General features: G+C 43.9%; 1 protein-coding gene across 2 annotated transcripts in view; it reads right to left on the bottom strand.

The window, feature by feature from the left end:
* Nucleotides 1-3,011: 3,011 nt before the first annotated feature.
* PTPRT (protein tyrosine phosphatase receptor type T) overlaps nt 3,012-25,943 on the bottom strand; it is a 280,775-nt gene continuing 257,843 nt past the window's right edge. For both annotated transcript variants that reach the window (XM_054845732.1, XM_054845733.1), the window contains 8 exons: nt 25,510-25,645; nt 24,394-24,543; nt 21,267-21,440; nt 17,921-18,052; nt 13,860-13,985; nt 12,295-12,458; nt 11,589-11,724; nt 3,012-10,831 (listed from right to left, as the gene is read on the bottom strand). In XM_054845732.1, the coding sequence (XP_054701707.1) occupies nt 10,778-10,831; nt 11,589-11,724; nt 12,295-12,458; nt 13,860-13,985; nt 17,921-18,052; nt 21,267-21,440; nt 24,394-24,543; nt 25,510-25,645 (1,072 nt within the window). In that variant the 3' untranslated portion in view covers nt 3,012-10,777. The remainder of the gene's footprint in view (nt 10,832-11,588; nt 11,725-12,294; nt 12,459-13,859; nt 13,986-17,920; nt 18,053-21,266; nt 21,441-24,393; nt 24,544-25,509; nt 25,646-25,943) is intronic.

The raw sequence follows: 25,943 nt of genomic DNA, 5'->3' as shown, positions 1-25,943 counted from the left end.
ATAACAGGCTCAGGCAGTAACTGGCGGCCTCTCCTTCCTTCGCAGCGTACTCAGTCACCAAACAAGTGAAAGGGTACTGCCAGGAACACCTTTGGAAATTTCAAAGAAAAGGATATTTAGTACAAGCTCTTCAGCCTCTCGGTCCTCCACGGACCAAGGCTCGCATTCATCCCATACGTGAGCCTACCGAGGGGATTATTGCTAGAAACTTCTGGCTTGATCCATCTCCAGAATAAGGTTCTGCGTATTTCACTGATTTTTCTATGTGAGCCAGGCTTTCTCTCAGTTGTTTTAAAGGGAACCATTTATATATGCAATAAAAAAGCTATTTCACCCCGTTGCTGAAAATTCCATTGGTTACAGTCTGTCTTACCAGTGTATCATTTACAATGTATTAATAAAGGAGTACTAAATACTATATTACTTTTGGCATAAAAAGTACATTATCGATGTTTATAAACACAGCAGTAAACGTTATGGACTTTTAAGAAACCCTATTGACCTGTAGCATAAATGCTCTGTAGCTACTGATTCACGATACATAAACACTCTACGGATAAACTTTTACAAGCCATTTATAAATACACTCTTAGTAAGAAATATGACATACTCCCCAAAAGACACAGAAATAACTCACAAAAAAACCCAAGATCATTTCAAGAAACAGTACAAGTCTTTTTATTTGGTTTAGTTCCTGTAGGTTAAAGTTATACCTCAGTGTACAAAAGTAAAATTAACACAGAACAGCATTTTTTTAAAAAAATATTTTTCCATGTTTTTCAATGTGGGACTTGACAAAAGAAAGAGAGGACCTGAAACATCCGAGCTAGATGGCTCAGGAGAATTGCCAAGTATAAGCAAGAAGCATTAAATCTGTTCCTTCTCTCTGTATGCCGTTTTATTTATGACACAGGTCATTTGCTTGCAGCTATCTACTAACAGGGGGAACACGTCTCATCTAACCGCAGACATCTCAAAATCAGTTGCCCAAGTCAGTATTGGTCACCCAGCGAACTCGGTCAGTGGAGCAAACCAGGCACATCCAGAGGACAATCCAACCCATCTGCCTTAGCCTGCTTTATCCAGGACAGACTCACCCTCTGGAGAGGCCTTTTGCCCACCGTCAAGATAGTCATCCATGTTCCCTCTCCAGAGTTGGACGACTCTCATGTAGACAGCCACGCCTGAGTAAGTCCCAGTTCCGACGTCTGCCGTTAAACAGCAGCCAGCTCAGTGAGAGATACGGCATTTAGAGGTTTCACTTGTGAAACTGAGAGCTTCGGCCTAGGCAAAGAGTGTCCGTCAAACTCCACGGACCTCGCAGTAGCATCGGTATGATGATACTGGTTATCGTGGGGATGGATGGAAAAGGAGCAGCTGATGCTTGGAGGCAATAGCTGGCCTGGATAAAACGTCTACTGGATTCACACCTCGGCACGTGTCAGCCATGGCGACAGGAACAGGGTGCAAAGCACTTTGAACCCCAGTGGGTTTCAGGCTTCTGCAACTGTCTTGCCCCAGGAGCTTTGACCCAATGCTGTCCTCGTGCTGGGCAGACAGGAGGACAGGAGATGAATTTGTGGCTGTCTCTCTATGCTGGCACTTCCACATGTATCTTTGTAAGACCACCTGGAATATGGCAGAGCCGTCTCTGCTGTTTACCTTCCATAAATGCAAACCTGTTGTTAATATCAAGCATCAGTAAAATATTTTGGATAAACCTAGATAAAGTGCCAAGATGAACTGTAATTAATCACTATGAATACACAACTGCCTCTGTTAAATAGTCAGGACTGTACGGGAAAAATCGTCTCTCAATCTAACACTGTGGTGAGGAGATTTCTTTGGTATCAACTTTTCCAGCTGGCTCCCTGGCACAACAACAACTCTGTGCAACTGAAGGGTGTTTCGTACAGTTTAACCTCATTGTCATGAGCCCCTTGAACAAACAGTTGTTATACCTGAATGTTCACCACAACTGAGATGGGGAATCTGCTTCACCAGGCCAATGAAAAACCACCCGTACCCGAGCCAAACACCGATACCTAGTGTAGCGACAGTTTTGTTCACAGCAGTGAAGAATTAGAACAAAATGTTAGGCGGGGAAAAAAAAGTGAATACATACAGGAAGGAATAGTAAAGTATGCTGCCAAGGAAGATTTACCATGCTTTAAGAAAAACAGGAGCTATATCATCCTTGTTAAGATGCCTTATTTTTAATTATTTTTATTTTTTAAGTAAGGCTAATTAACAATGCCAAAAAGAGTAGTTCTTACCAGTTGGGTTGCGTGAGTGTGGCACGACTGGACTCTCCTGCTCTGACACTCTAAGCTGTGAACCTTGACGCGCTCCTGCTTGTATTCTGGGAATAAAGCAGTCTTCAGAGCACAGCAGCCTTGTCTACCTGCTTACCTACAGTCTACTCCTTTGCACTGACCGAATCGGAGGGCAAGCACCGCCACGTCTGGCTGTTGATAAATGAGGGTAGAAGACCAGAAGATGGCAGCCTGCTGGTAAATGTGTGAAAATATTGGCTGCCAACACCCATATCCTACTTTTGGGTTTGGCACACAACATCTCCACAAAAAACCCCTTGTGTGTCTGTCTGTAGAAAACACCAGAAAAATCTCAGTAACGTACTGGTAATCGCTGTTCAGGACTTGAAGACCAAGGAGACAATATACTAACACCCGTTAGAAAGAAAACGTTACAAAAATACACTTTGCTCTAACCCATGCTGTTAAGACTATAATTTTCCAAAATACTTAGCTCGCGTACACAGGCTCTCTGAGAGGACTGACTCAAAATCTGCAGCTAGACTGAAGTGCCCGGTGAATTCTCCTTGCTCCTCCTGAATGACGATCATGATGCAAAGCCAGCTGCCCATCACTGTGACAAGAAGCTGGTCTTGGTTTTTTCCATGCAATCACCCCATCGTTTCTGGTAGCGCTATTTGCAATCCATCGTCCCCTCTAAGTGCAAAGAAAAGGCACGAGTACAAGAGTCTCTTAGTAAAACATTAATCTCAGATCACAGATTTATTTTATGGATTTGCAACACAGCCCATATTACAAACATTGTCTGGGAACATTTACAAGAATAAATAAGATGGACTCGCAGTTGTAAAAAAAAGATTACACTTCACTGTAATGTACAGTCAAAAAATATATCTGATATTCATTGACTTGACATTATTTACCTTCCTTCTTTTAAGCTAGAAAGAAAAGACACTGAATGCACAGTGTTGAGATTTTCGTATTTATATTTTTTCCTTTTTTTTTTTTTATACGTGCTTTATCTATCAAACATCCAAACTGTACAAGTGAGTTTCACCAGTAATCCATAAAGGCCAAAGGGGGGAGGAGACGGGGGGGCAGAATCGCGACAGCAGTGACTAGCTCTCATGCAGCACTCCTCCCTGCTGGCAAAACGCATCCGGGGAGCTGGAACAGGACACTGCCCGTCCGGACGCAGCCACAGCATTGCTGTGGGAAGTAGTGACAAGTCTGGCAACGAGGGATGCTAGTACGTTTTCATTTCAACAGGATTGGCGCGGGGTGGGGCTGGGAAGGAGGTGAAGCAGATTAAATCAGTATGGGAGTGAATTTTGTCCGTGTGGTGAGTCAGTAGGCGTTAAAGGATGTGTTATGGATATAGCTCCAACTTTGGGCATAGAAGTACAGCGTTTAAGTGCTGGAGATGTAAGAAAGGGCTAGCGGGGCGATGAAGGGATAATGCCGGGCCTGTTCCAGGTACGGGACAGTCCAGCACACGAAGCCTGGTTAGACTTTCAGCGATGCAAACACCTGACCATCACTTGTCCTGGGGAGTCTTGTCAGAGTATCAAAATTCACAAAAGCTTGTAAAGTGCTGGCCACACGCCTAATTCCCAAAACCGCACTCCTTTCCGTAATTTCACACAAATAAAATTTCCTGGAGGTCCCCGCTGAAAGATGATGTACTCACACAAGGAAAAGAACCTCCATAGTGCAACACGTTTGAGGTATCTCACAAAGTCCCCCAAAATAGTAGCGTCTCAGGATACCAGATCTCCCAGTGAAAAATATCTCCGCCAAAACACTGTCATTCTGCAACAAGCACCTCCAGTAAAGCCACCACTATGCTGCTGGAAACCTACACACAGAAAATCAGGACTGGTCCCAAAGGTTACACCTAGAGTGTACCTTCACCTTGCAACAAGCAAATCCTCGCTCCAGACAAACTGGTGTGGACTGGCTTATGTTTATACTGCTCAGAAACAGTTCGCGCAGAACTGAGTTGTAAGAAAAACATTTAGGTTGCTCTTTTCTCCTTTCATTCTTTCCACCAGGAAACACTATGGGAACACCAGCATCTGTCATCCAGTCTGCTGCATTATTTTGGTTTTTTTAAGGCTCAGGTTGAAAACAGAATAGCGGTGAAAGATCTGTTGCACGCACTGGGATGAGGAGGGAAAGGCTAATTTAGATCTCTCGTGTTTTTTGCAAACTGAAAAAGCTGCCAGGTTTTCACAATTCTGCTAGTCCAACATGAAACTGTAGGATATTCTGAGTATAGTTTATTTTTTACAAGGGAGGCCTTTAAAATATTTTAAGACAGCAAATAAAGATTCTAGACTAGAGGTCACTGGAAGTCAGCAAGTTTTTTTCTATCTTCCTTCCATCACACTCAGTACCACCAGGATTTGGTCTTGATGTATGAAAACGTATGATTTTGCTTGACTGTTAGAGCAAATTGTACATTCTTCAAGTATGTATATGAGGAAGATGACTGATACCTTTTCCAAGTCAATGAACAGACAATACATGATAGATTTTCCTAGTGGTCCTTGCCAAAGCTGCAGAAAGTGGGCTCTGCTTGCTATGGCTTGCCCTCGATGAAAGAAGAGCTATAGGTATTTTTGGGAACGGGGAAAGGAAGAGCACTGGCATTTCAATTGTATATTATGTATGCATGGCTATAGAAGACTGCAATCTAAATAAACAGGAACACAGGAGGGTTAACAGAATCCTTATCACCTCTGGCTCCCTGACTTTAATTAGCTGGCTCCCCCGGTTTCTACTGAAAAGGTTTGTGCGGGGAAGATGCAGTAGTTTGTTCTATCATTTCACAGCCTCTTAGGAGGTATACTACATTTTTGACCCACAGGCAGTGATTATGTTGAAGAACTTTTGCCACACGTCCCTCTTTATATTCCCAACAAACTGAAGTTAACTGAAGTCGGTACACCACGGACAAAAGAAAGAAGCTCAAACGAAAATGCAGCAGGCTCCCACCAAGTTCTTGCGATGCCCTTTGCACTGGCTGGAGGTACCATAAAGCTAACTGTGCTACCAATGTAATGGCGCTGATTGTTTAAATTTATTACAGGACAATGAAGATTTCTGAGTGGAACATTTCCACTGCATTGCACGTCCAGGACCGCGGCAGGACTGTGTGCTGCTCTGTGATGACTTGTTAAGAATTCTGCAAGTGTGACAGACAGAGGCACCTCGTGTTTGAAGATTCCTCTCTCAGGCAAACCTCCTTTCATCTTTGTCCCTCAGGATTTATTCCCTCTGTTACACTCTGACTGCTCCGTCTCCATAGAGCTCCACAGCGTGGAACGTGGCATTACCTGGTTTTTATGATCTTGGCATGGACTCAGAAGAGTCAGAAAGATATAAGAGCAGCTGTGCAAGAATGAGAGACAGATCAAGGTGCAAGTTTCCTACCTGTTTCAGGACTCCATTTAATCTGCCTTCTCCTCCAATGTTTGGTTTCTCCCAAAGGAAATTTCTTCTCCTTCCCTTCTCTTCCAGATGGCAATCGGTCTAACTGCCTTCTGAATCGCCTGCTGCAGGAGTCGCTCTCCTTTCTCTGACTCTACAGCACATCAAGAGCAGTGACCTCGGTCCCTGGCTTGAGATTCCCAGGGGAAATCCCACAGACTACTTCTAAAGGGCCTGTAAAGAGTAAATGGAGAAATAGGTCTACCACCTGCAGGGTTAAATCTACTACTGAGGGATCTATACATCGCCACCGGACATTTTCTTACAGGGAGTTTACACGTTGGAAACTACTGACACACAAATACGTGCTTCTCTATGGAAAAGCTTCAGAATTCCTTCCTCTACCCTACAGAGATCCATGGACCAGACCGATTAGGGGTCACAGGCATTTCCCAAAGTCTCTGTCCGCCTTTCGGGGGTTACCTGGACATTCTTCAAATGTGTGTGCACATGGGCAGAGACTGAGCAGGAGTGCCGGGGTTTGATTTGGGGGTAAAGCCCACAGAAGTTTTTCAATGCATGTAGAAGTCTTTCAGTACTAAGTGCCTGTTGCCTGTGGACCAAAATGGACAACTCTAGCTCACATAAATGGCTAAAATGTTAATAAATGAAGAGAGACCCACCAGTGCATTAATAAAACTGGCTGGAGCTGAGCATGGCAAAGGCAGACATAGTTCTGTGCAACCCTGTTAAAGAATTTCAATCACACATTGAAATGCCTCCTACTAACCAAAGTCCAGAGACTTTCCTGATCAGCGAATACCAATTATTTCAATCTGCAGACATAAATAAAATCACCAAATTCCCATTTGCTTGCTTGCCACCAGAGGTCCTGATTCAGTTACCTTCACATCCACTGTACTCCCCTGCACAGTCTCTTAGCTTAACATCAATAAAGGAGTACCTCAAGTCTACTCACAGGAGGTCAAACGCCTTTTTCCTTACAGGTTAGAGCCAGCATAGGACACAGTTCCTGCAGAGATTTTAATCAAAAAAACCCAAATCCACAAACTACCACCAAACACACACACAAAACTAAAAAGAAAGAAAGAAAAGATTAAGACCTACTGTACCGTTTCGGGGTTTTGGTCTATCTCTTTCCTGCAGACAACTCAGGGTCTTCCTTCTCCAGCAGCCAGCCTAGATAGCTCTGGAATTCTCTGCTTCAGTTACAACCCTTAATAATTTAAGATGTTGATTACTCCCTGTATGAGACAGTCACCCCTGAACCACCCTTCTTTACCTCTTTCGAGTTCCCTGTATTTCAGATTACACTTTAGACCAATACTATACTAATAAACAGTGCTCCCTCACCCCGAAGGATGTCTGAATGGGGACAGGTTTATCTTCATTATGACCACTCAAACATTGCCAATATCCTGTTTTTCCAGCCTAAAATTCTGTCATTGAGGAATTCACCATTTCTACCGTACATTATCGCTTTCCATCCACAGCAGGGGATGCTTAGGTTGGAAAGCTCGCCCTGACTATTAATCCTTTCAGGAATGAGAAAACCTTTTATCTCATCTCATAATTTCTCTCTTTCCCCGTGAAAACAAACCCATCACCCATAATCGCGCTTCAAGCACATTACCTATTTTGCTATACGCTGTTCTCTAGGGTTTAAACAGCCTCAAGGTGATAAGGTTATTTCAAGGGAGCTTCTCCTTCCACACAATTCCCTTCATCATTAATTCACATTCAACATACGTGCGTTGCGCAGTGAGGACCAGCGTAAAGACCCCTCAGCCAACACAGGCTGGAGCTGGGTCAGTCCCCCCCAAACGCAACGTAACTGCGTGACGATACAACAGGTTGGCAACATAATCTGTCGAGTTTGCTGAGCATCCTTCCCACGGATTGTAGGCTGGAGATTAGAAGGCGGCTGAGATGCCACATAATAAGCTGTGACTAACAGTCAGGCTGTGGTAACCAACATTTGCATTAAACTTGTTCCTTGCAAATACAAGATAAAATTTAGCTTAAATATCTTTCCCTGCAGTTTATGCTAATGTCACTTTGCATTTGCAGAGGGCTAAAAGCACATGGTGAGTTGCTGTGGGACAGTTGATATATGCACCTGACCCTGTCATAGCATTTTTCATACCACAAAACCACATTCGAACCTACGTGAAGACCTCGAACGACTCCACTGCAAGTGCTATTCTGCTCTGCCCATCCACCACCTCCTTCTCTCCACGCACACATCCCTCCTATAGGCTTCTGGCTTTTTAATCCACTTTCCTTCATGCTACTGTTAAGCCTTGAATTACCTCCTACACTTCACATCTCAGTTGTATTGCCATTTCTTCTACCTCTCTGTTCCTTTTATCCTGGCTGTCACCCTCGGCGCTGGCACTAGCCCTTCACTAACTCACGAGGGGGACCTATTGCTATGCTAGTTCTCGTGTAAAATTAACAGAATGCTAAATACTAATTAATATTTCCATTGTATCCCCAGGGAGTGATTCTCTCTGGCTTTCTGGAGTTGACGAAGTCAGAAACACTTTGCTGGCTTCTGATTTCTTCCTACCTGGGCAGTTGTTGAAAAATCCCATTCTGGGATCAGGATTCCCTCTTCCCTCCCCTTTGCTAACGGCTCCCAGCTCCTGACCTACGCTGTTACAGCAAGCTACCTCTAATCAAAACATTAATATTATGCCTTACTTCTTATCTCATAGTTTTGCTTTGCCTTCTATTTTCCTGCAGAACTGTTTGTGTTGCTTAACAGCAAAAGAAAAAAATAAAATTAAACCCAGTAGTTTCTTTCAGCAGATGCCAGACATCCACCTACAGCCCCAACAGGAACTGAAGGTGATTTCTCACAGACAGCAGAAAGGACCAGCTAGAAACCAAGCAGAGGCAACCATGAGGGGGATCTCACTGATACTTTATGGCACACTGGCTACATCAGGGACAATGGGGCTCAAGTTCATTTAAGACCTTCATGATATTGAAGTCAAGAAGCCAAAGCTCCTTGGAAAGAACAGGAGCTGGGCAGTTCAGCATCCTATGCAAGCCCCTCCTCTGCTTAGCAGGAAGAGGATTATTGCTGTTCCAAGCATCCTTCCTTAGACTGTCGGAGGTCTTGGTAGAGATGACAACTATTGGGTCGGATACTGGTGTGTTTGAGTCCAGAGTTGCTTTTATCAGATTTCATTTTCATCCTTCATTGTCAAGGCAAAGGTATGACCATTGAAAAAAGAATGACCACGAGGCAGAGGTGCCTTATGAATTTACAGAACTAGCAAAATGTTTTGAACTCGTGGCATGCTCTGTACCAGGCATTGACATGGCAGAGCTCCCAGCACAGTCTCTGAGTAGTTACCTGAGGGTGGAACACTACAGGGTGGTAAGAAAGTGGAGTTTCCTTAAACTTCTGTCTTTTAGCAAGTCTGCATTTGAAAAAACCTACATCTCCCAGAATCTAATTTACACACAGAGCACCTCGTATCCCTGCACCCTCAAGATAAATAAATGGCTAAATTGAAATACTGAATATTGTAAGGCCTTGTTCCTTCCATTATTTTCTTCTCCAAGATTACCCTGCAGACCCTTAATGGATTAACTACTTAAACATACTCTTTCAGAAAAGCAATTTCTTAGCTGCTAAGAAGTCAGAATGAGATCCAGAACCATGGCAAAACACGTCTGGTGTTTGTTTCAAAGAAGGAGGGTTACACAGGCATTTTTGCAGAACAAAACGAAAGCTGTTTTGCTTAAGAAGGAACGTTGCTGCGCCGGTCTAACACTTGTCTTAACACGTCAGTATAGGTGTCTGTGTATGTCCATCACCTTTCCTGCAGCTTGGATGGGTTACCATTTGGAAGCTTGTAGGGCCTGGAAATCCGAATAAATCACTCAACTACATCTGACTGTACAACAGTTTGGAAATAGCGAGGAAATCTCAACCAAACCCAATTTTAAGATTACCTTCAGATTTTAAGCTCTTGAGCAGGAACCTTCTTTGTTGTCTGTTTGCACAGTGCCTAGTTCAGCAGGGTTCTGTTGTGACTAGGGGTCCTAAGCTCTACGGCAATACAAATAATAAATAAAAAATAATAATACATAGTATATGATCAAGAATACCTACGTTATACCCTGTTTTTCAAAGACACACTGCACCCCAGCAAATACTTGAAAAATGTGGTAACAAAGTTACCAAACTTGCAAGACAAATGCAATTTCTTTGATGCAAATATTTAATTTGAAAGGTTCAAGTGGCTGGGAAACTCATTAATGGTATTGCTTCACCAGCACTGAAACGAACACGGACCAGAGCGATGGAACCGGTTCATGCACGGCCCTGGGAGTCTAGCAGGAACTGGGAGGAAACATTTGCGTAGAAGCCGAGGCAGTGAATCCACGAACAGCTTCTCATCTCCACCATCTATTTTCATGCTAAAAGGGACTACATATGGGAAGAGAATTCCAGTATTATTATTTTTTTTGTGTGTGTGTTGGCCTTTTCATTTGGAAAAACAAATAAAAGGAAACAGATAAAGTAGACAAATTGTAATGAAACATTTCATATATCCCCTATGGCTATCTCATTTTTCCCAAATGACTGCTGCATGAAATTAAAAAATTAAAGACTGGGATTGGAGAAAAAAATTATAAATTAAAAAGGAGACATTTAAAAGAGAATTTCCTAAGGGTTTCATTCCTTCCCCACTCTGCAGCAAGGAGAGCAAAAATACAATCCAAAAGAGGAGAGAAGAAGTCAGAGAAGATTAGAAAGTCCAGTCTTTCAGCCTGTCTCCCATTTTGCTAATTTTTACAGAAGGTTATTTAAGAAGCGGTAGATGTTCTGATAGAAAGCAGGCAGCAGCAAACACAGGCATCGTCTCCTCCTTCCAGCGAGGTCTGTGCAATCGCAGTCTCTTGCTCCGGGAAGGAGAGGTTTTCCTTCCCACACTTGTACTGCCTTCCAGTGTGGGAGAGGGGAGAAGCGTCTGCCAGCGATTGGGGTCTGGCATTTCGGAGGCTCCCCTCCCTCCTCTGGGCTAAAAGGAACTCAAGTATTCCAGTGCAACCTCATATACAAATTTATACTGTTCCTGAAAGAGAGAACAGAAATCAATGCCATTAGGGGACAGGTAAATTCTTTAGAGCTCATCCTACAAGCTGCCAAAAATGCCTCCTCCCTCTTTCTTAAAATGCCTCCTCCCTCTTTCTTACACCGTTTGGCAGGATCAGGCAAACATTAATTGAATTTCTATGGGATCCTGAACAAGCATTACTAAGAGATGGTATCGTCGATGGAAGAGAAAACCACTCAAAGAGACAGCCACAGTATGGACTATTCATTCTTTGCTTCCTGCTCTCATTGCACGCATTGCTTTTGAGGAAAGAATTCAGTGTGATCGATCGAGATGGTGAATTCAGAGCAGTTTAATCTCCTCGGCTGCAGGGGGGAAGGCCTGGGGTTCGCACTGCTCTCCCTTCCCGGTCTCAAGGCACGTCACAGCATTAAGGACCGGGCTGCACGCATGCACGGGAGGACAAATCCCACTCCCTCCCCACCGCCGCGGTGACAGCTACTTGGGGTTTAACCTCCCAGAGGCAGCTAGGTGTGGGAGATGCTGTTCATCACGCTGCCAGGGCAGCTGCTCCCTGGCTGCTCGAGGACAGAAGCAGCGGGACCAGAGGATTTATTGCGTGTGCTAAAATGGGACTGGTTTTACTTCTGATGGCTTTACACTGTGATTGGTTTTATTCATACTGAGCTAAGCCATGGAATTTTTTTTACCCGTCCTAAAACTCGCCCTGCACACACTAGGTAGGGTGAGGAGCAGGAAGAAACAAAAAGCTTACCAGCGACTCCACCATGTTGGATTTGTTATTCCGTAACGTTTTCACTATGTGGAACACATCAATGATATTTTGCTGCTGAATCATTTCACACACGCTGCAGATGGCACAGAAGGTGCCGCTGCGTCCCCCACCGTTCCTAGGCGCGGAAGAAAAGAGGCGACACGTGAAATTAGGCAAGGCTGAGGGAAGGGAGGGGAGCGCTGCGTACGCAGCAGCTCACACCCCACGTGCACTGGGAGAGGCCTGTAACGTAAGGACTGGGTAAGGACGTTCATGGGTTTGCGAGAGCCGAGAGCTGCAGGGCAGCGGACAGGGATGGAAGGGCTAAGCCGACCCCCGGCAGTGGCGGACAGGGAGCCCCAGGGACCGCAGCGCTGCTCCAACTGCTCGGGGCTCACGCCGGCTCCGAGGTGGGAGCTGGACATGCGGCAGCGCTGCTTCGGTGCTGGCTGGGCTCCAGTCACGAGACCTACCTGCACGACAGCAAGTAGAGAGCTTTTTCAGCTACTCCCCACCGCAATCAGTAAACTCTCTGGGCCAGGATGCCATAATGTAGCACAACATTCTACTTGAAGTGTGTTAGAAATGTAATTTAACTTCATTTTTCCCAGCTGAAGCCTGGCAGACCACCAAATTTCCAGATCCATAATCAGTCCGCTTCCGACAGCATTTTGTGAGGTTAGAGACATTTTCCAGCCCTACTTACAGGCAGTGGACAACAGTCCGTCCGTCTCTCCCATCGTACTGCTCCTGCCACTTCTCCAACCTTCTGACCACCTTCAGGAGGGAGCGTTTGGAAGGAGGGGTGTCCCTGTATGCCGGCCAGCCGATGTACTGCAGGTGCTGAACTATGCGATATCCATCCTGGGGCTAAAACAAAGAGTACTTTCAAGATGTTAAACGGAACGGGGCAGGAAGCAGAGCAATAGGGCAAGGCAGGGGACGCTGGTTACACGGCATCTTCCCCTCTGAATCTGACACCTGATGTTAACATCCTCCACCCTGGATACCTGCTACCGTTGGGAAACAAGGACTTGTCGGTAATCTGGATAACAACGATGACCTCAGATATTACAGAGCCAGGCACAAACGAAGTGCTGAGGATCCCGTGTTTTGTTTTCAGTAGGGAATAAAGTCTCGTCAAACTGTATGAATAGATCAAACGTGTCTTTCCTGGTTGCCTGTGCTGGAGATTAGTTGTGCCGTAAGAACTAAAGGCAAAGGCGGCCCTCGAAATATCTCTGGGGACTGCGGCAGCAAAGGATCCTCAAAAAGATTTTAGCAGCGTCCATTGGTGTGGAACACAGACGGGTGCGGAGAGCTGCGAGCTCACAGCATCCACCCAGCTATGCCAGCTATGCGTTTTACGAGCCAGCTCCATCCTGAGAGTCACGGGGCCTTAGTCTTATCAGCTATACGATTTCAGGGTTGTCCCTGGTTCAGAGGCATCTGGCCTGGGATATAGGAAGGTGAATATCTGATTTATCAATTTGTGCAGTTAGACCACAAAGTTCACTCTGCAATGCCACGACTGAATTGCTGCACAGGCTCTGACCGCACAATCAGACACTGATGTGTTAAACAGCATGGAAATGTAATTTCTGGAGCCTGTTTCCATTTCTGATTAGAAAAAAATGAAAAAGGAACAAAAAAGGAGACATAATCAATCTGGGAAACAACTAATGAGAGACAAATCCTCTACTGAAACCCTCTCCTGTAACCCTGAAGTTGCATTGCCAGGGTCCAGCATGCAGATAAACCTTGTTTCTATCATTTCAGCTGTCCTGGGGCTGAGGGATACAGACAAAGAGTTGCTTACAGAAATGGCAGTTGCTTATTTATAGGAAGAACAGTGGCAATTGGGAATCCCAGTCTACCCAGTAAACGTTGCATCTGTCTTCAGAGGCACTGCATAGTAGTTGACAGATGGAGAGCTGCTGACACTATCCCAGTTTATTTCCAACGACACTGATGGGTTTATATTGGCTACTAAGTGATTAATTGTTCTCAAATACACACAGAAAAATGCTTTCCATTCAAATACAGATTTTCAGCTCATATCATCCACTTTCAGCCAAGAGTCTTTTACCAATACAATCTGATGCAATTAAATGTTAATTAAAGGAAGTAGCTACTAGATTCTGCAGTGGAATTTTGTTCCTTGGTCAGATTCTCAGCATCTCTAAACCACAAGTCTTGATTCTGCCTCTTCCTCATGCCAAACTATAGTTTTGAGAATAAACAGGGAATCTGGTATTTCACTGATCTTACCCTGGCCATGTTGCAGATCCGGAATATCCGGTTGATGATATCTTCATCAATGTCTGCTGAAACAAACTCTACTTGAATCGGGCCATAACAACAGGACGTCTTCTCTGGCCAGTACTGCATGCAGAGCTGGAGAAAAACACCAAAAGAAACAGAAAGCACCATAACTATTAACAAGGAAACACACGTTCAGCCTTCTTTCCTTTTGAATTTACAACCACCTCAAAATCCATAACCAATCTTGTATTACATGTATTTGCTTAGAGAAGACCTCCAAGCAAGACCTCCAGTAAAAGTTTTTTATATCACAAATATAAAGAAAAAAAAAGTATTTTAGAAGCTTGACTTTTTTTTTTTCCCCCCCTGTATGAACACAATCTGTAACTGATTGAATTTTGGGGTCTAAAGGTGCAGAAAAGGTGGCTGACAAATGAAGCTTCTGTAGGGGTATAGATTTAAAATGAACATTAAAAGATTAGTGTCTGTAGGTAAATTTAATAGGAACCACAGAGGTTTGGTGTTAATGAGGAAACAGTACAAGAAAATTAATCTTCATCGAAGCAAAGTGGAACTTCTTTTTTTCTGTAAAATGAACTTTTTAGCTTTCTGATTGTACCAGCGAGCAGGGGAGGGAGAATGAGTTTGCTCTGAGAACAACAAGAGCGACTCTGATTTTAGGGTGAACGACAACTGAATCTCTAAAGTTTGTAAAGCAGGTAGGAAGTCTTTTTTCTTATGCTGATATTACCAAATTGAAAGTACAAAAAAAAAAAAAATCCTATCCACACAAATTACAGTCTAAGTATTTCAAATCCATCTGGAAATAGATCACAGCAAGAAAATATTTTGCATGAGATCTCATTAGCAGTTTCTGCTGAGATTGTATTTCTTTCTATTTTTTTTTCTTCTTATTTTCAAGTGTAATTTTTTAGAAGTTTTGAAACCCCCAGATGCTCATTTGAACTTGATCTCAAGCTTTTCAAGTTCAATCATTGCCAGTAATAACGTCAAGTGTGTGCGTGCTACTGCATTCATTCTGTATTCCTGTTATTCCTTTGATCATATGGGATTTAAATTGGGTGGGATATTCATGCAATCTTATGCATCTTTGCCCTTGTTAGTTTTTCAAGATTAAGCAAGCCAGCCAAGACCACATAAGCAAGTCCTCCTTTGAAGGTTGTCTTTACTCTTCATTCAGACTTTCAAGCAGCCCACAGATCTCCTCGCAAAGCATCTGTCCACCAGGCAAGATGTGAGCTGAGCAGGTGCTTTAGGAAACAACCTCAAGGTACATTGGAAAGAAGAAGAAGATTAAACCTTTCCTTAATATTGAAAATCTGCTTTTCATAAGGCAGGTCTGTGACTGGCCATCCTCTCAAACCCAAATGTACATGTATGTACAGTGCTTAAAATTGTCTGTTATGTTCTCCGACCTCCACACGGTTTTATTTGCACCTTTTCCCTGCATAGTGGATTAAAGGTTTCACCTATTTAACTCTTTCCCTCTCTACAGTTCAGGCACAGCTTTTATACAAGGAATTTTTGTATTTGCGTTCTACTCATGGAGATGGGTAACACACCCCGCTCATGCACAGAAATACGGTATCTGCAGGCAACTGTACACCAACAGTTTCGTAGTGCTTAGGGTACAGCGCTTGGACTAGGCAATGACGAGCAGCTAGATAATTACTGCATTGTCACATAATGACAGTGCAAGCACAACATCACTAAGTTTCCTTTTCAGAAACGTTGCTTTCACAACTGATCTCGTGGAGGGTAGGAAGGCTCTACAGCAGGATCTGGACAGGCTGGATCGATGCGCTGAGACCAACTGTATGAGGTTCAACAAGGCTCAGTGCTGGGTCCTGCACTTGGGGCACAACAACCCCGGGCAACACTACAGCCGTGAGCAAGAGTGGCTGGAAAGCCACCCACCAAAAAAAGACCTGGGGGTGCTGGTCAACAGCCGACTGAATATGAGCCAGCAGTGTGCCCAGGTGGCCAAGAAGCCCAACAGCACCCTGGCTTGCGTCAGAAATAGTGTGGCCAGCAGGACCAGGGCAGTGACCATCCCCCTGTACTGGGCACTGGTGAGGCCACACCTCGAGTTCTGTGTTCAGTTTTGGGTCCCTCAGTACAAGAAGGACATTGAGGTGCTGGAGCATGTCCAGAGAAGGGCAACAAAGTGGTGAAGGGTCTGGAGCACAACTCTGATGAGGAGCGGCTGAGGGAACTGGGGTTGTTTGGCCTGGAGAAGAGGAGGCTGAGGGGAGACCTGATTGCTCTCTGCAACTACCTGAAAGGAGGTTGTAGCCAGGTGGGGGTTGGTCTCTCCTCCCAAATAACAAGCAATAGAACAAGAGGAAATGGCTTCAAGTTGTGCCAGGGGAGGTTTAGATTGGGTATTTGGAAAAATTTCTTCACCAAAAAGCATTGGAACAGGCTGCCCAGGGAAGTGGTGGAGTTACCATCCCTGGAGGTATTTAAAAGACACATGGATGTGGTACTTAGGGACATGGTTTAGTGGTGGACTTGGCAATTCTAGGGTAATGGTTGGACTTGGTGATCTTGAAGGTCTTTTCCAACCTAAATGATTCTATGATATCAAACTGCCACGCCTTGCCTTGAAAACTCATAAGATACAAACTTTAAAATCATCCTTAACTTCCAGTGCTAACTGGGTAGTTTGGCACCAGCTGCAGGCTGGAGCTAGGTGACACCATGCTAGAGTAACTATCAAAGTGACGTTACGCGTTGCCAAATCTCCTTTTCTATGCCTACAGACTACCTCATAAAAACAAAACTTTGCTAGGAAAAAACCAAAGCAGGTTAATGTGTTGTGCAGAAAGATAGTCACAAGAATAACACTGGCTGGGGCTGATAGGTTTGTGTTTTCCAAGGATGAAGTGTGAGAAAGCGTGTAATTTCCAGAAAAAGCTGTGTTTTTCTTTAAAGTGTCAGAAAAAAAGGAAAAGACAAAATTTGTCACTGAATTCCATGCCAAGACACAGCATCAGGGAAGGTGAATCGGACAGGAGGCAGCAATTGCACAGGACCTCCAGTCCCTCGCAGTGGTGGGACCCTGCAGGTCACCAAGAGAGCCCACTTCTGAGCGGAGCTCCTACTGCGCCTGGAAACGTAATCCCAGAGCGCTCACCCTGAAGGGAGATCCCCTCAATGAATGGGGTGATTGGTTTCTCCATTACCCTCAAAATAAGAGACCAATAATCTCACTGCCTTCAAGCGTAGAAGATTTTGAAGACAGAGAAGAGACAAATGAAAAATTAATCCATGAAGTACCAACCACTTGAGGGTTCCTCTCCTCTTGTTTAACAAGTGCTGTAATGGGTGAATTAGCCATGCCAAATGTACTCTTCACACAAATTGCATGATTACGCCTTTTTGAAAGCTGTTATCTTCTGCCACTCATCAGCGAGGTGGCTGGAAATGCTAGTACAGGAGGAACTGCAACGGCTCCTCCCCTGGCAAGCTCAACTCCTAAAAATAATGGTGTGTTTAGTAGCCAGAAAAACAACTTACACGTGACACTACAAAGAAAAAAAAAAAATACACGGCACAATGTGCTTCTGCAGAAACTGTGCAAATCACACCTCTCAGTATTACAGAACTGCACTGGAAATCTCAGGGAAAAGATCCTTTGAGCGATTTCAGCATTTCTCTTGGTTTCATTCTTCTGGAAATGCCATGTGAACAGGGCAGCACGAAGCCCACCGGGGCTGTGGTAGGAAACATTTTTCTGAACCAAAGACAGACAAAAATATGACAAGGAAGAAAGCAGGTTTGGGAGGAAGATTTAGGCCCACAAATACAACGTATTTAGATGTCCCTGGTAACTGCAGTAAGAATTAGCTGCCTTAGAAGGAGTCAAGCATGTGGACTTATTCTTCATTATACCCCAAAATATTAACTACTACTTTCCAGTTCCCCTTCATTTATTTATTGAGGTGGGGGGGGGGCACAAGAAAATGGCAGCAGAAATGCTCTTAAAACCATCTGGATTTGAGAAGAAAGTTACACGACAGAAACGATGAAAAATCACTTACCTGTGCTGCATCCATCTCATTGAGCATCACGACAGAGGAGCAGTTGTAATCAAACACCAGCCTCCAGAAGTCTGCTATGGTGTTGGGCAAAGGGTGTTGGGTTACAATAAAGGCAGCAGGTTGCTTGTGGCTCTAACAAAAGAATAAGATTAGTTAAAAAAAAAAAAAATTCAATCAACTTTTATTCAAACGAATATTATACCCAGGAGGCTATGGCTAGGCAATCTGAGCCATTTAACCAGATTATACAAATCACATATCCTTCTCCTTGTTATCGCTCTGCAATGAATGAACGTCTCATAATGGGATTCTTTTGCTCCCAATGAAGACATTTCATTAAAGAAGTGTCACAAGAGCAGAGATTACCCAAATCAATTATTTATATTTTGAGACTCAGCAAATAATACTAATTCTGCTATTACTACTACCACTATCAGTAATATTAATAATTGGACAGAAAACAGCTGGAAGCAAATGCTATCCTTTTTGCTGCAATGGACCCTAGGAACTAGAGAAGGGATTAGCCCCCGTCTGCTATTGCTCCCTGGTGATGCAGTGCTACGAGGTGGCACGTTTGGGTCCCAGCCATCCTTTAACAGCTTGTGGGGCAACGCTCAGAGCCTGCGACGCTGGCATTTAATTTCTGATGCTATTCTTTCACCTCAAAAAAGCCCTGACCTCAATCGCCCTAACCACGAAGGGGAGGAACTGCGCTCCTAACCTCTGCGGGCCGTGTTAATGAGTGTTTGCGAGGCACTTTGAGATGAAAGGGTACAAGCTCAAAACTTTATCACTTTCCAACCGTGCCAGGCAATGCTTAGATGAGCCTGCAAACTGCACAGTCCTTTAGCTGTACATCTGTGAAGCAGACTTGAATCAAAACGCACAGTATTTCTGCTTTTTTTAAAAAAAAGTAAAGCAAACAAATTAAGATTTTGGATTTCAAGTAAAGAAATAAATAAAACCCCAAAGTATTGAGACGGCTGTTGTGGGGGTTTGCTTTTTCTCCTCCTTACGAGTCCGATGTGGGTGGAAGTGCTGAGCAGACGATGCTGGGAGGGGGAGAGGGTGCTGTGTACGCTCTGCACCAGCTGGCAGGGCGGCTGCGCAATGCTCTGAGGGTGCGTGTGTGAGGAGCGTGATGGGACTTGAAGTAGAGAGAAGGAAAAGGAAATGATTCATTGGGAAATGATCAGTCTGGAACGGATTTTCCTCTTTCTCCCTACTCTGTATTCCAAACATAGGAGCACCAGTATGGGTCAAAAGCTATGTTGCACCAGACCAATGGTGGCAACAGAGTGGTAAACATCATCGCGAATCTTATCCTCTTAATTAGCGTTAAGAACATCACAATGTTTCTGCTATGTTTTTCCATCGTGCACCAATATGGCGGATTGCATAATTGGCTAAACGGTTGGCTGAAGGGGTTTTTTGCTACAGGTGAGGAACCAGGTTCACTGTCCTACTTTAAAGGGAAGGTGACACAGAGATGTGAATTACTCATGTAAGAGAACTTGTGTAGGATCTTGGAGGAGCGATGATGCCAGGGACACGACATGGACTCACATCTTTCTCCAAGTCCCATGCACTGAATACAAACCTATCGCCACTTCTGTATGGCTTGACTCGGAGATGTGGCTACAGTCTCTTTGCTTAAGGATTATGTTCAATTGTTTTAGGGGAAGGTGAGGGACAGTATTTCTCCTTTCTTCTTAACAAACCATTTTGCAGATGTTCTGTGTCTAAGGTTAATTTTGTTGAACACAGGCCAAAGCAGATTGCCTTCCTGGACAACTCATGCTTCCGAAGCCAGGCTGTAACCCATTCTAGGTGTACCACCATCCCTTCCTGCTCTAGCCCTTCTTCCATCAGAGCTTTCATGTAATACACAGAGTAAGCTGCAAGTCAAATAAGGTTTGGGGAGAAGTTTAAAAAAAAAGAGATAAACATGAGAAATCCGTAAATGAAATGATCAGCATTGGGAATGTGTTGTCAAGTGTTCCCCAGCACGTGCCTGTCTCTACACAGTGAAAGAACTAATGAGAGTTCAAGGCAATATGGGATGGATGATCTCTTGTAAGAGTCCATGCTCAGTACAAGACTGCAGACATGAAGCTACTGGAAAAGACAAAGAATTTGCAAGGTCTGTCCTCAACAGGAACGCCTAGGAAAATGTGGGATTTTGGCTGTTCCCTTCTGATTACTTTTTTTTTCAAAAGCTGCTAATTCCTCTGTGGAAGGATAAAGGAGAGCCAGAGAACATCACAGTGGCTGAATTTCAATGAGGGGTGAAAAATTCCTTTGTACCAAAAATTTTAATTTGCAGGAATTTTGTGGGGAAGGATACGAGCATTAGCAAAGTGATTTGAGGTAACGAGGACTGAAATGTGCAAACACATTCCCAGTCCCTAAGAAACCACAGAAGACTAAATTGTGCTTCTGTAGATTTGCCAAAGCACATAACAGACTTTAAAGAAAAAAAAAGTTAGGCATATTTGCAGTGAAAACATCACAATCTTTCTGAAAAAAAATCTAAAATTACTTCTATGACCATTTGACTTAACCTCTTAAACGTGGTAGTATCACTGTTTCCCAAAGACTGAAAGAACAGACAAAATTAAAAAAGACCGACCCCAACATTGCTAGGGAAAAAATGATGACATTTCACCCTGGATCATATTTATACATACGCCAACTGCAATAATTAGTGGCTTTAAAGACATCTCTGTCCAAAGGCTCCACAGCGAAAAGAAACCATCAACATAATTCACCCTATACAAATGACCTGTGCTGTGAGATTCTAGCCTATAAACAAAGCAAGGGAAAATGCTGTCAGACAGATTGACATCAGCTTAACTCACGTCCTTCTGCCTTAAAGTATTTTGCACATCTGATCCCTGTACTCCCATCTTCTTAACTGCATAAGCTCAAATAAATCACTCGCTCCACGCTGCAAACTTCTCTGTTCAAAGAGCTGACCCAGCAGCTCCTGGCAAACATTTCTCTTCCAACTTATGTGACAACCAACGTATGGGAAGAGTTGTCCCACCACTTCTTTGTCCATCTGCCTTTCTATGATACAATCTCAGACTGCATGCTCACAAACTTATTTGTCAAAAATTTGCCACCAATGTGAGGCAGAACTACACCAGCAGTGTGATAATCATAGTCTAGGCGACACATTTCACTGTGCCTTTGCCCGCTTTGGAGATGTCAGCCCCAGAAACTGCAGGCAAAAAAATTTTTTTTTTTTTTGCTTTGCATCCCTTTCTCCCAGAAAAATATCCTGAGAATGAATAAACTCGATGCAGAGTAGGATTAGTGGGGACAGCGCAGTGCTGCTTACATCCATGAGTGCAGCATTGATGTAGTTACTTGATTCGCCATCCACGGAGATGAGGAAAGGCAAGCACCGGTCCAAGGGCAACACATCCATGCAGCGGTTCTTATCATGGTTCCTTGGCAAAAGACCGATGCTGCAATCTTCTGGCCGAACACGTGGTGTCACAATATTGAGAGTCTGTGAAGGGGGGAGGGAAGAAGGGAAAGAAAGACAGAAGTAGGCTGAGTGTCTTGGAATTTATTTCCAAGAAGGATGCCATCTGCACAATACGTTTATTTTAAAGGTACTTAGACTAGCAGATCTCTGGGATCCCAGAGAATGAAAAAGAAAGAGCGCTGAGGAGCTTGTTGCTGTTACAATACATTGCATTTTGCACATCATCCTGAGGTGCCCTTCTGAAAACTGTAGGCTCCAGCAAAAATTGAGGGCACTATACACCTTCCAACAATTTCCAGCTCTAAAACCCCACAGCAGTTAGATAACATTTCTGTTCTTTGCTAGAGGTTGGAAATAGCTGTCACACGTACAAGTTGCAGCTTTAACCTGGTGAGGGAGCGAAACCGCGCAGTGTTTCTGCCATCCCTACGGTGGAAGCACGCGTCCTTCTCCCTCTTCAGGTGGATCCTGTGCAGAAGTACCCTGAGTGTTGACCTGGCTCGCCCAGCAGGTCAGACTGGGTTCACATCCTCTGGTGATTCCTCAGCCAAACTATTGATTTATCTTAACAACGCACACAAAAACCTAACATAAAATGTTGGGGGATTTTTAACAGAAAACTCTATTTGTTTCCTGTATTATTTAGATTGCTACTTTCCTTTCCGAGTGACACATAGGATGCTTCACTTACATAGTCATACCTTATCTCTGGAGCTTGCTGTCAGTCTTTTACCGTTATCTGTCTTTCCCACAGCTTGACAAACTGTATTTCTTTAAATCTAATTTTCTTTTGTGTTATCCATTGTGGAGGCCTCCTGACAAACCAGTCCAGGTTGGTCAGCAGGGATCAAAAATAGCAAATCAAAGTGAACACATCTTAACACTGTCACTTAAGTCGTGGTAGATCAGTGGCACTCTGATGTCATTCTGCTTTCACTTATTATGTGTCCTCTTCCTGACCAAGCCCATGCAGTCACACAGTGAACTGCTTTGCAGCCGTCAAAGGAACACGAAATATTTAGAGGCCAAAAATTCTTACAAAGAGCTTGACTTCTGCCATGGAGAGGATATGAATGGGGGAAAGAGGAAGGTCAAACAATCCAAGATAAAGGAATGTGTCAAAGTACAAAATTTGAAATAATATAGTTGCTCTAAATTATGCAGGTCCTACATAGAAGTCCCTTTGTCTAGAGATGGGGAACAGGTAGTCTGGCTGGGGAAGCAACGTGAAATCTCAGATCTCTGACAGTGCAGATAATTAGGCCGGTGACTTGTTAGTGATTTACTCCTGTCTATTTTATGCCCTTCCCCTCTCTCCCTTGTTTTTGTACTCACTCAGATTATAAAAACTCTCCAGAATGAGCTTTTGCATGTTCAGACAACACGTAGTGCATAAGAAATACATCCACAGCCTTACCTGAGAGCCAGTGGGACCTAAATAATACAAACTGCACCAACAGATCTACAGTTAGATCAACTGGTTCATCAAGATTGTAGCAAAAGATACCATCTTTCGCATTAAATCCAGACAATTAAAGCTGAAGAATGCTCTGAGCCAAAATCCTGTAAAAATAGGTTCTACAACTAGACAGAGAACGAACGTCTTATGCAAAGTACGGTGGAGCATTTCCTTCCCACAGGAGCTGCCAGCCCCTGGCAGCTCAAAAGAACAAGCACACAGGCGACAGATCTCGTCTCGTATCATGACAAAATAAGCCCACTGACTGGTGATTTTATTTTTTTTTTTAATAGCATAACAGCATTTGATGAAGTTAGGCTTCAGCTCCTTCATGCCACGCGTCCAGAACCAGAAACACTTTTACAGATCTGATATCACTTGATAAAAACAGATTTTTTTTAATTGAACTGTCATCAGTTGGGATCCACATGCTTTATCTCGCTATACCAACCCTGATGACTCCCTGTAAGGTTTCAGATAAAAAACACACATTCTCCCTTTGCACAGAGGGGGAGGAAAAGAGGCATCTGACTCAGCCTGGGGCTCCCAAAAGAAATTCTCTTGCTGCAAAAGATACTTTGCTGGGAAAGGGGGTGGACATTTCCTACAATTAAAGGAACCCACCTTTTCACTGCTGACTAAGAAGAACGGCCTCTTAACTAATAGCACAGGTCGGTCTCTTTTTCCTGTCAAACTCACCTTGTCCCAAATTTCCCACAATATTATGTTTTTTCCATACATCGGTGTTGGCTGAAAATCCTAAAGGGATTTACAGATACCTGGGGAATAAGACTGGAGAACTGAAGTTCAGTGTTCTGCAGGGTGAGTTCTCTACTGTGCGAGCGGTACGACCGCGCAGGGCTCATGGCTCGTGCATCCCAAGCCCATTTATTAGGGTGGGAGAAGCAATGGTGATAGCAAAAGGTGGAGAGGTCCCCGTTTCATCGCTCGCCCCAGGCAAACTGCGCTACTCCAGCACTTGTGAGTTTTACTGTCTGTCATTTCAGTTCTCCCCACCAGGTACTTGGTAAAACATACACAGTGAACTGAGGGATTCAGTTCATTGAGAATTAGTGATAAAGTAATGCTCGCTGAGCTCACTTTCTCCTTAGCATGGAAGGACGTCAACAAGTTGATTGTCAAGACTCAGAAGTAGCATCTGAGCCACGAGAATGGGTAATAAGGGACCTTGAGGCATCAATGTTTCTGCATAAATTACAGAAGAAAATGAACAACAGAATATTTGTTGAAATGAGTACAACATTATGTGTGAAAATTAGTACCCTTGCTCTGCTGAAACGATGGGGAAATTTTTTCCTTGCCGAAGGCTGAAAAGTCCACGCTCAGAAACAAACCTCTGCCTGATCCAGTAGTAAAACAACAAAAACCAGCTGAATTAAGACTTTGGCTCAGTGTTCCCCTTCTCTACTCTGTTGGAAATCGTAAAATAACACACAGAAATTGATTAAACACCTTCAATACGCCGACTGCAATGACTGAGACATATGAAATTACCTGAAACTCATCTTTTATCTGGCTGGAATTGGTCTGTGGATCTAGTCTGCTGATGTTGTAATATATGGATCTGAACTCACAAACTGGAATGGCGGTGTTGCCACAGAGACACGCCTCCAAAATGGCATCATGGACAAACACGTACTGCTCCTGCATAGGGGAGGGGATAAGATATTAAAATCATATTTTCAGTACAGATCATGAAATATCATGCTCTTTTTTTTTTTCCTTAAATCATGCCTGATATGCATATTTGGCTCTGTTTCATGTGGAGACAAATTACACAGTGTGCTATGTGACAGCTTTGTGAGCATATTTCATCCATCATTGAATGTGAGGTCCCATGTATTCATTTCAAATTTACAAGTAAAATGGGAAGTCACCACTCTCAGGAACACTGGGACAAGATGGGGATGGGCTGAGGAGGAAATGAGGGTGTAAAGCTTTTCTGTTCGCAATCACGAGGCGATGGCCAGGAATGGCTTGTGCTTTGGACCTATGACAACACCAGAGAAACAACTGTACTAACAGTCTGTCTCTTCAAAACCCCTGGACTCTTGGTATTCTGGGTAAAGTTCTCTCCCTGAACTAAATATGAGAAGCCTAACAAAGCTAAAAGCTCCTCTCTGTTCCAGGCTACTGTCCTGTCCCTCAGGAGGGGAAGGCACTGAAGCACACAGGAAAAAATGGTGTTTAAAAGCTGCTAGATGCTACGTGATGGAGCAGCTTGCTTAATCAACACCCAAAGCTTGAATCAAGGATGTTCCATTTGTTTAGCTCGCGACCGATGTAAACCAGGTACTATTTGAGTCTGCAGTACACCTATGAATGAGTCATGAGAGGATTCAGGAGCCAGCTTTCTTCTACCGTGAGAATAAAATTAATCAGCAATGCTAAGACCTAAACTTCGCGGTTTGCCCTCCTGTCTTGGAGGCCCCAAGTAGCTGCCAGTGAATGTGATTCGGTGCACATCTGGTCATGTTTAGCCACCGGAAGTTCTGTATAATCACATCACAGAGCAAGCAAGTGTTGACTTAATGAATTGCTGGGCTCCTGCTGAGCAGAGAAGCTGACAGAAAAGCAGTACATCGGAAGAGGAGACCTGCTGGCACCTACCTCCGTCTGCACCAGATTGACCCTTTGGGATCGCAGCTCTCGCACGCAGTTAAATATATCCACCACGCCTTCGTTCTCTGCCATGTCAAGCATGATGTCGATGGCAATAAAGCACCCTGTTCTCCCGGCACCAGCACTGGGGGAAAAAAAAAAAAAACAAAAGAAAAAACCATGAGGGGCTGCACGATCAAGGGACAGTGGAGAGGCAGGGTGTTATGGAGGAGACAATCCCTGTATCACAGACCCAGCTCTCTTCTCTTGGAAGCTGCTCCCCTCTCCCTAATGGGTTGATTTTTGCATGTAGCTAAATTAGCTTAGGATTTAAGAGAATGAGGTGAAATAGTATTTCTTGAAAGGGAAATGGGCCCAGGTAGCCGGAAAAAAAAAGCTTTGTGTTCTTGAACATCAACAGAAAAATTACTCTGCGAAAATAA

This window comes from Grus americana, chromosome 17 (genome assembly GCF_028858705.1).
Source record: "Grus americana isolate bGruAme1 chromosome 17, bGruAme1.mat, whole genome shotgun sequence".
Classification (NCBI taxonomy): Eukaryota; Metazoa; Chordata; class Aves; order Gruiformes; family Gruidae; genus Grus; species Grus americana.
The sequence above is the reverse complement of the archived record's forward strand: the minus strand, read 5'-3'. Positions and strand labels throughout refer to the sequence as shown.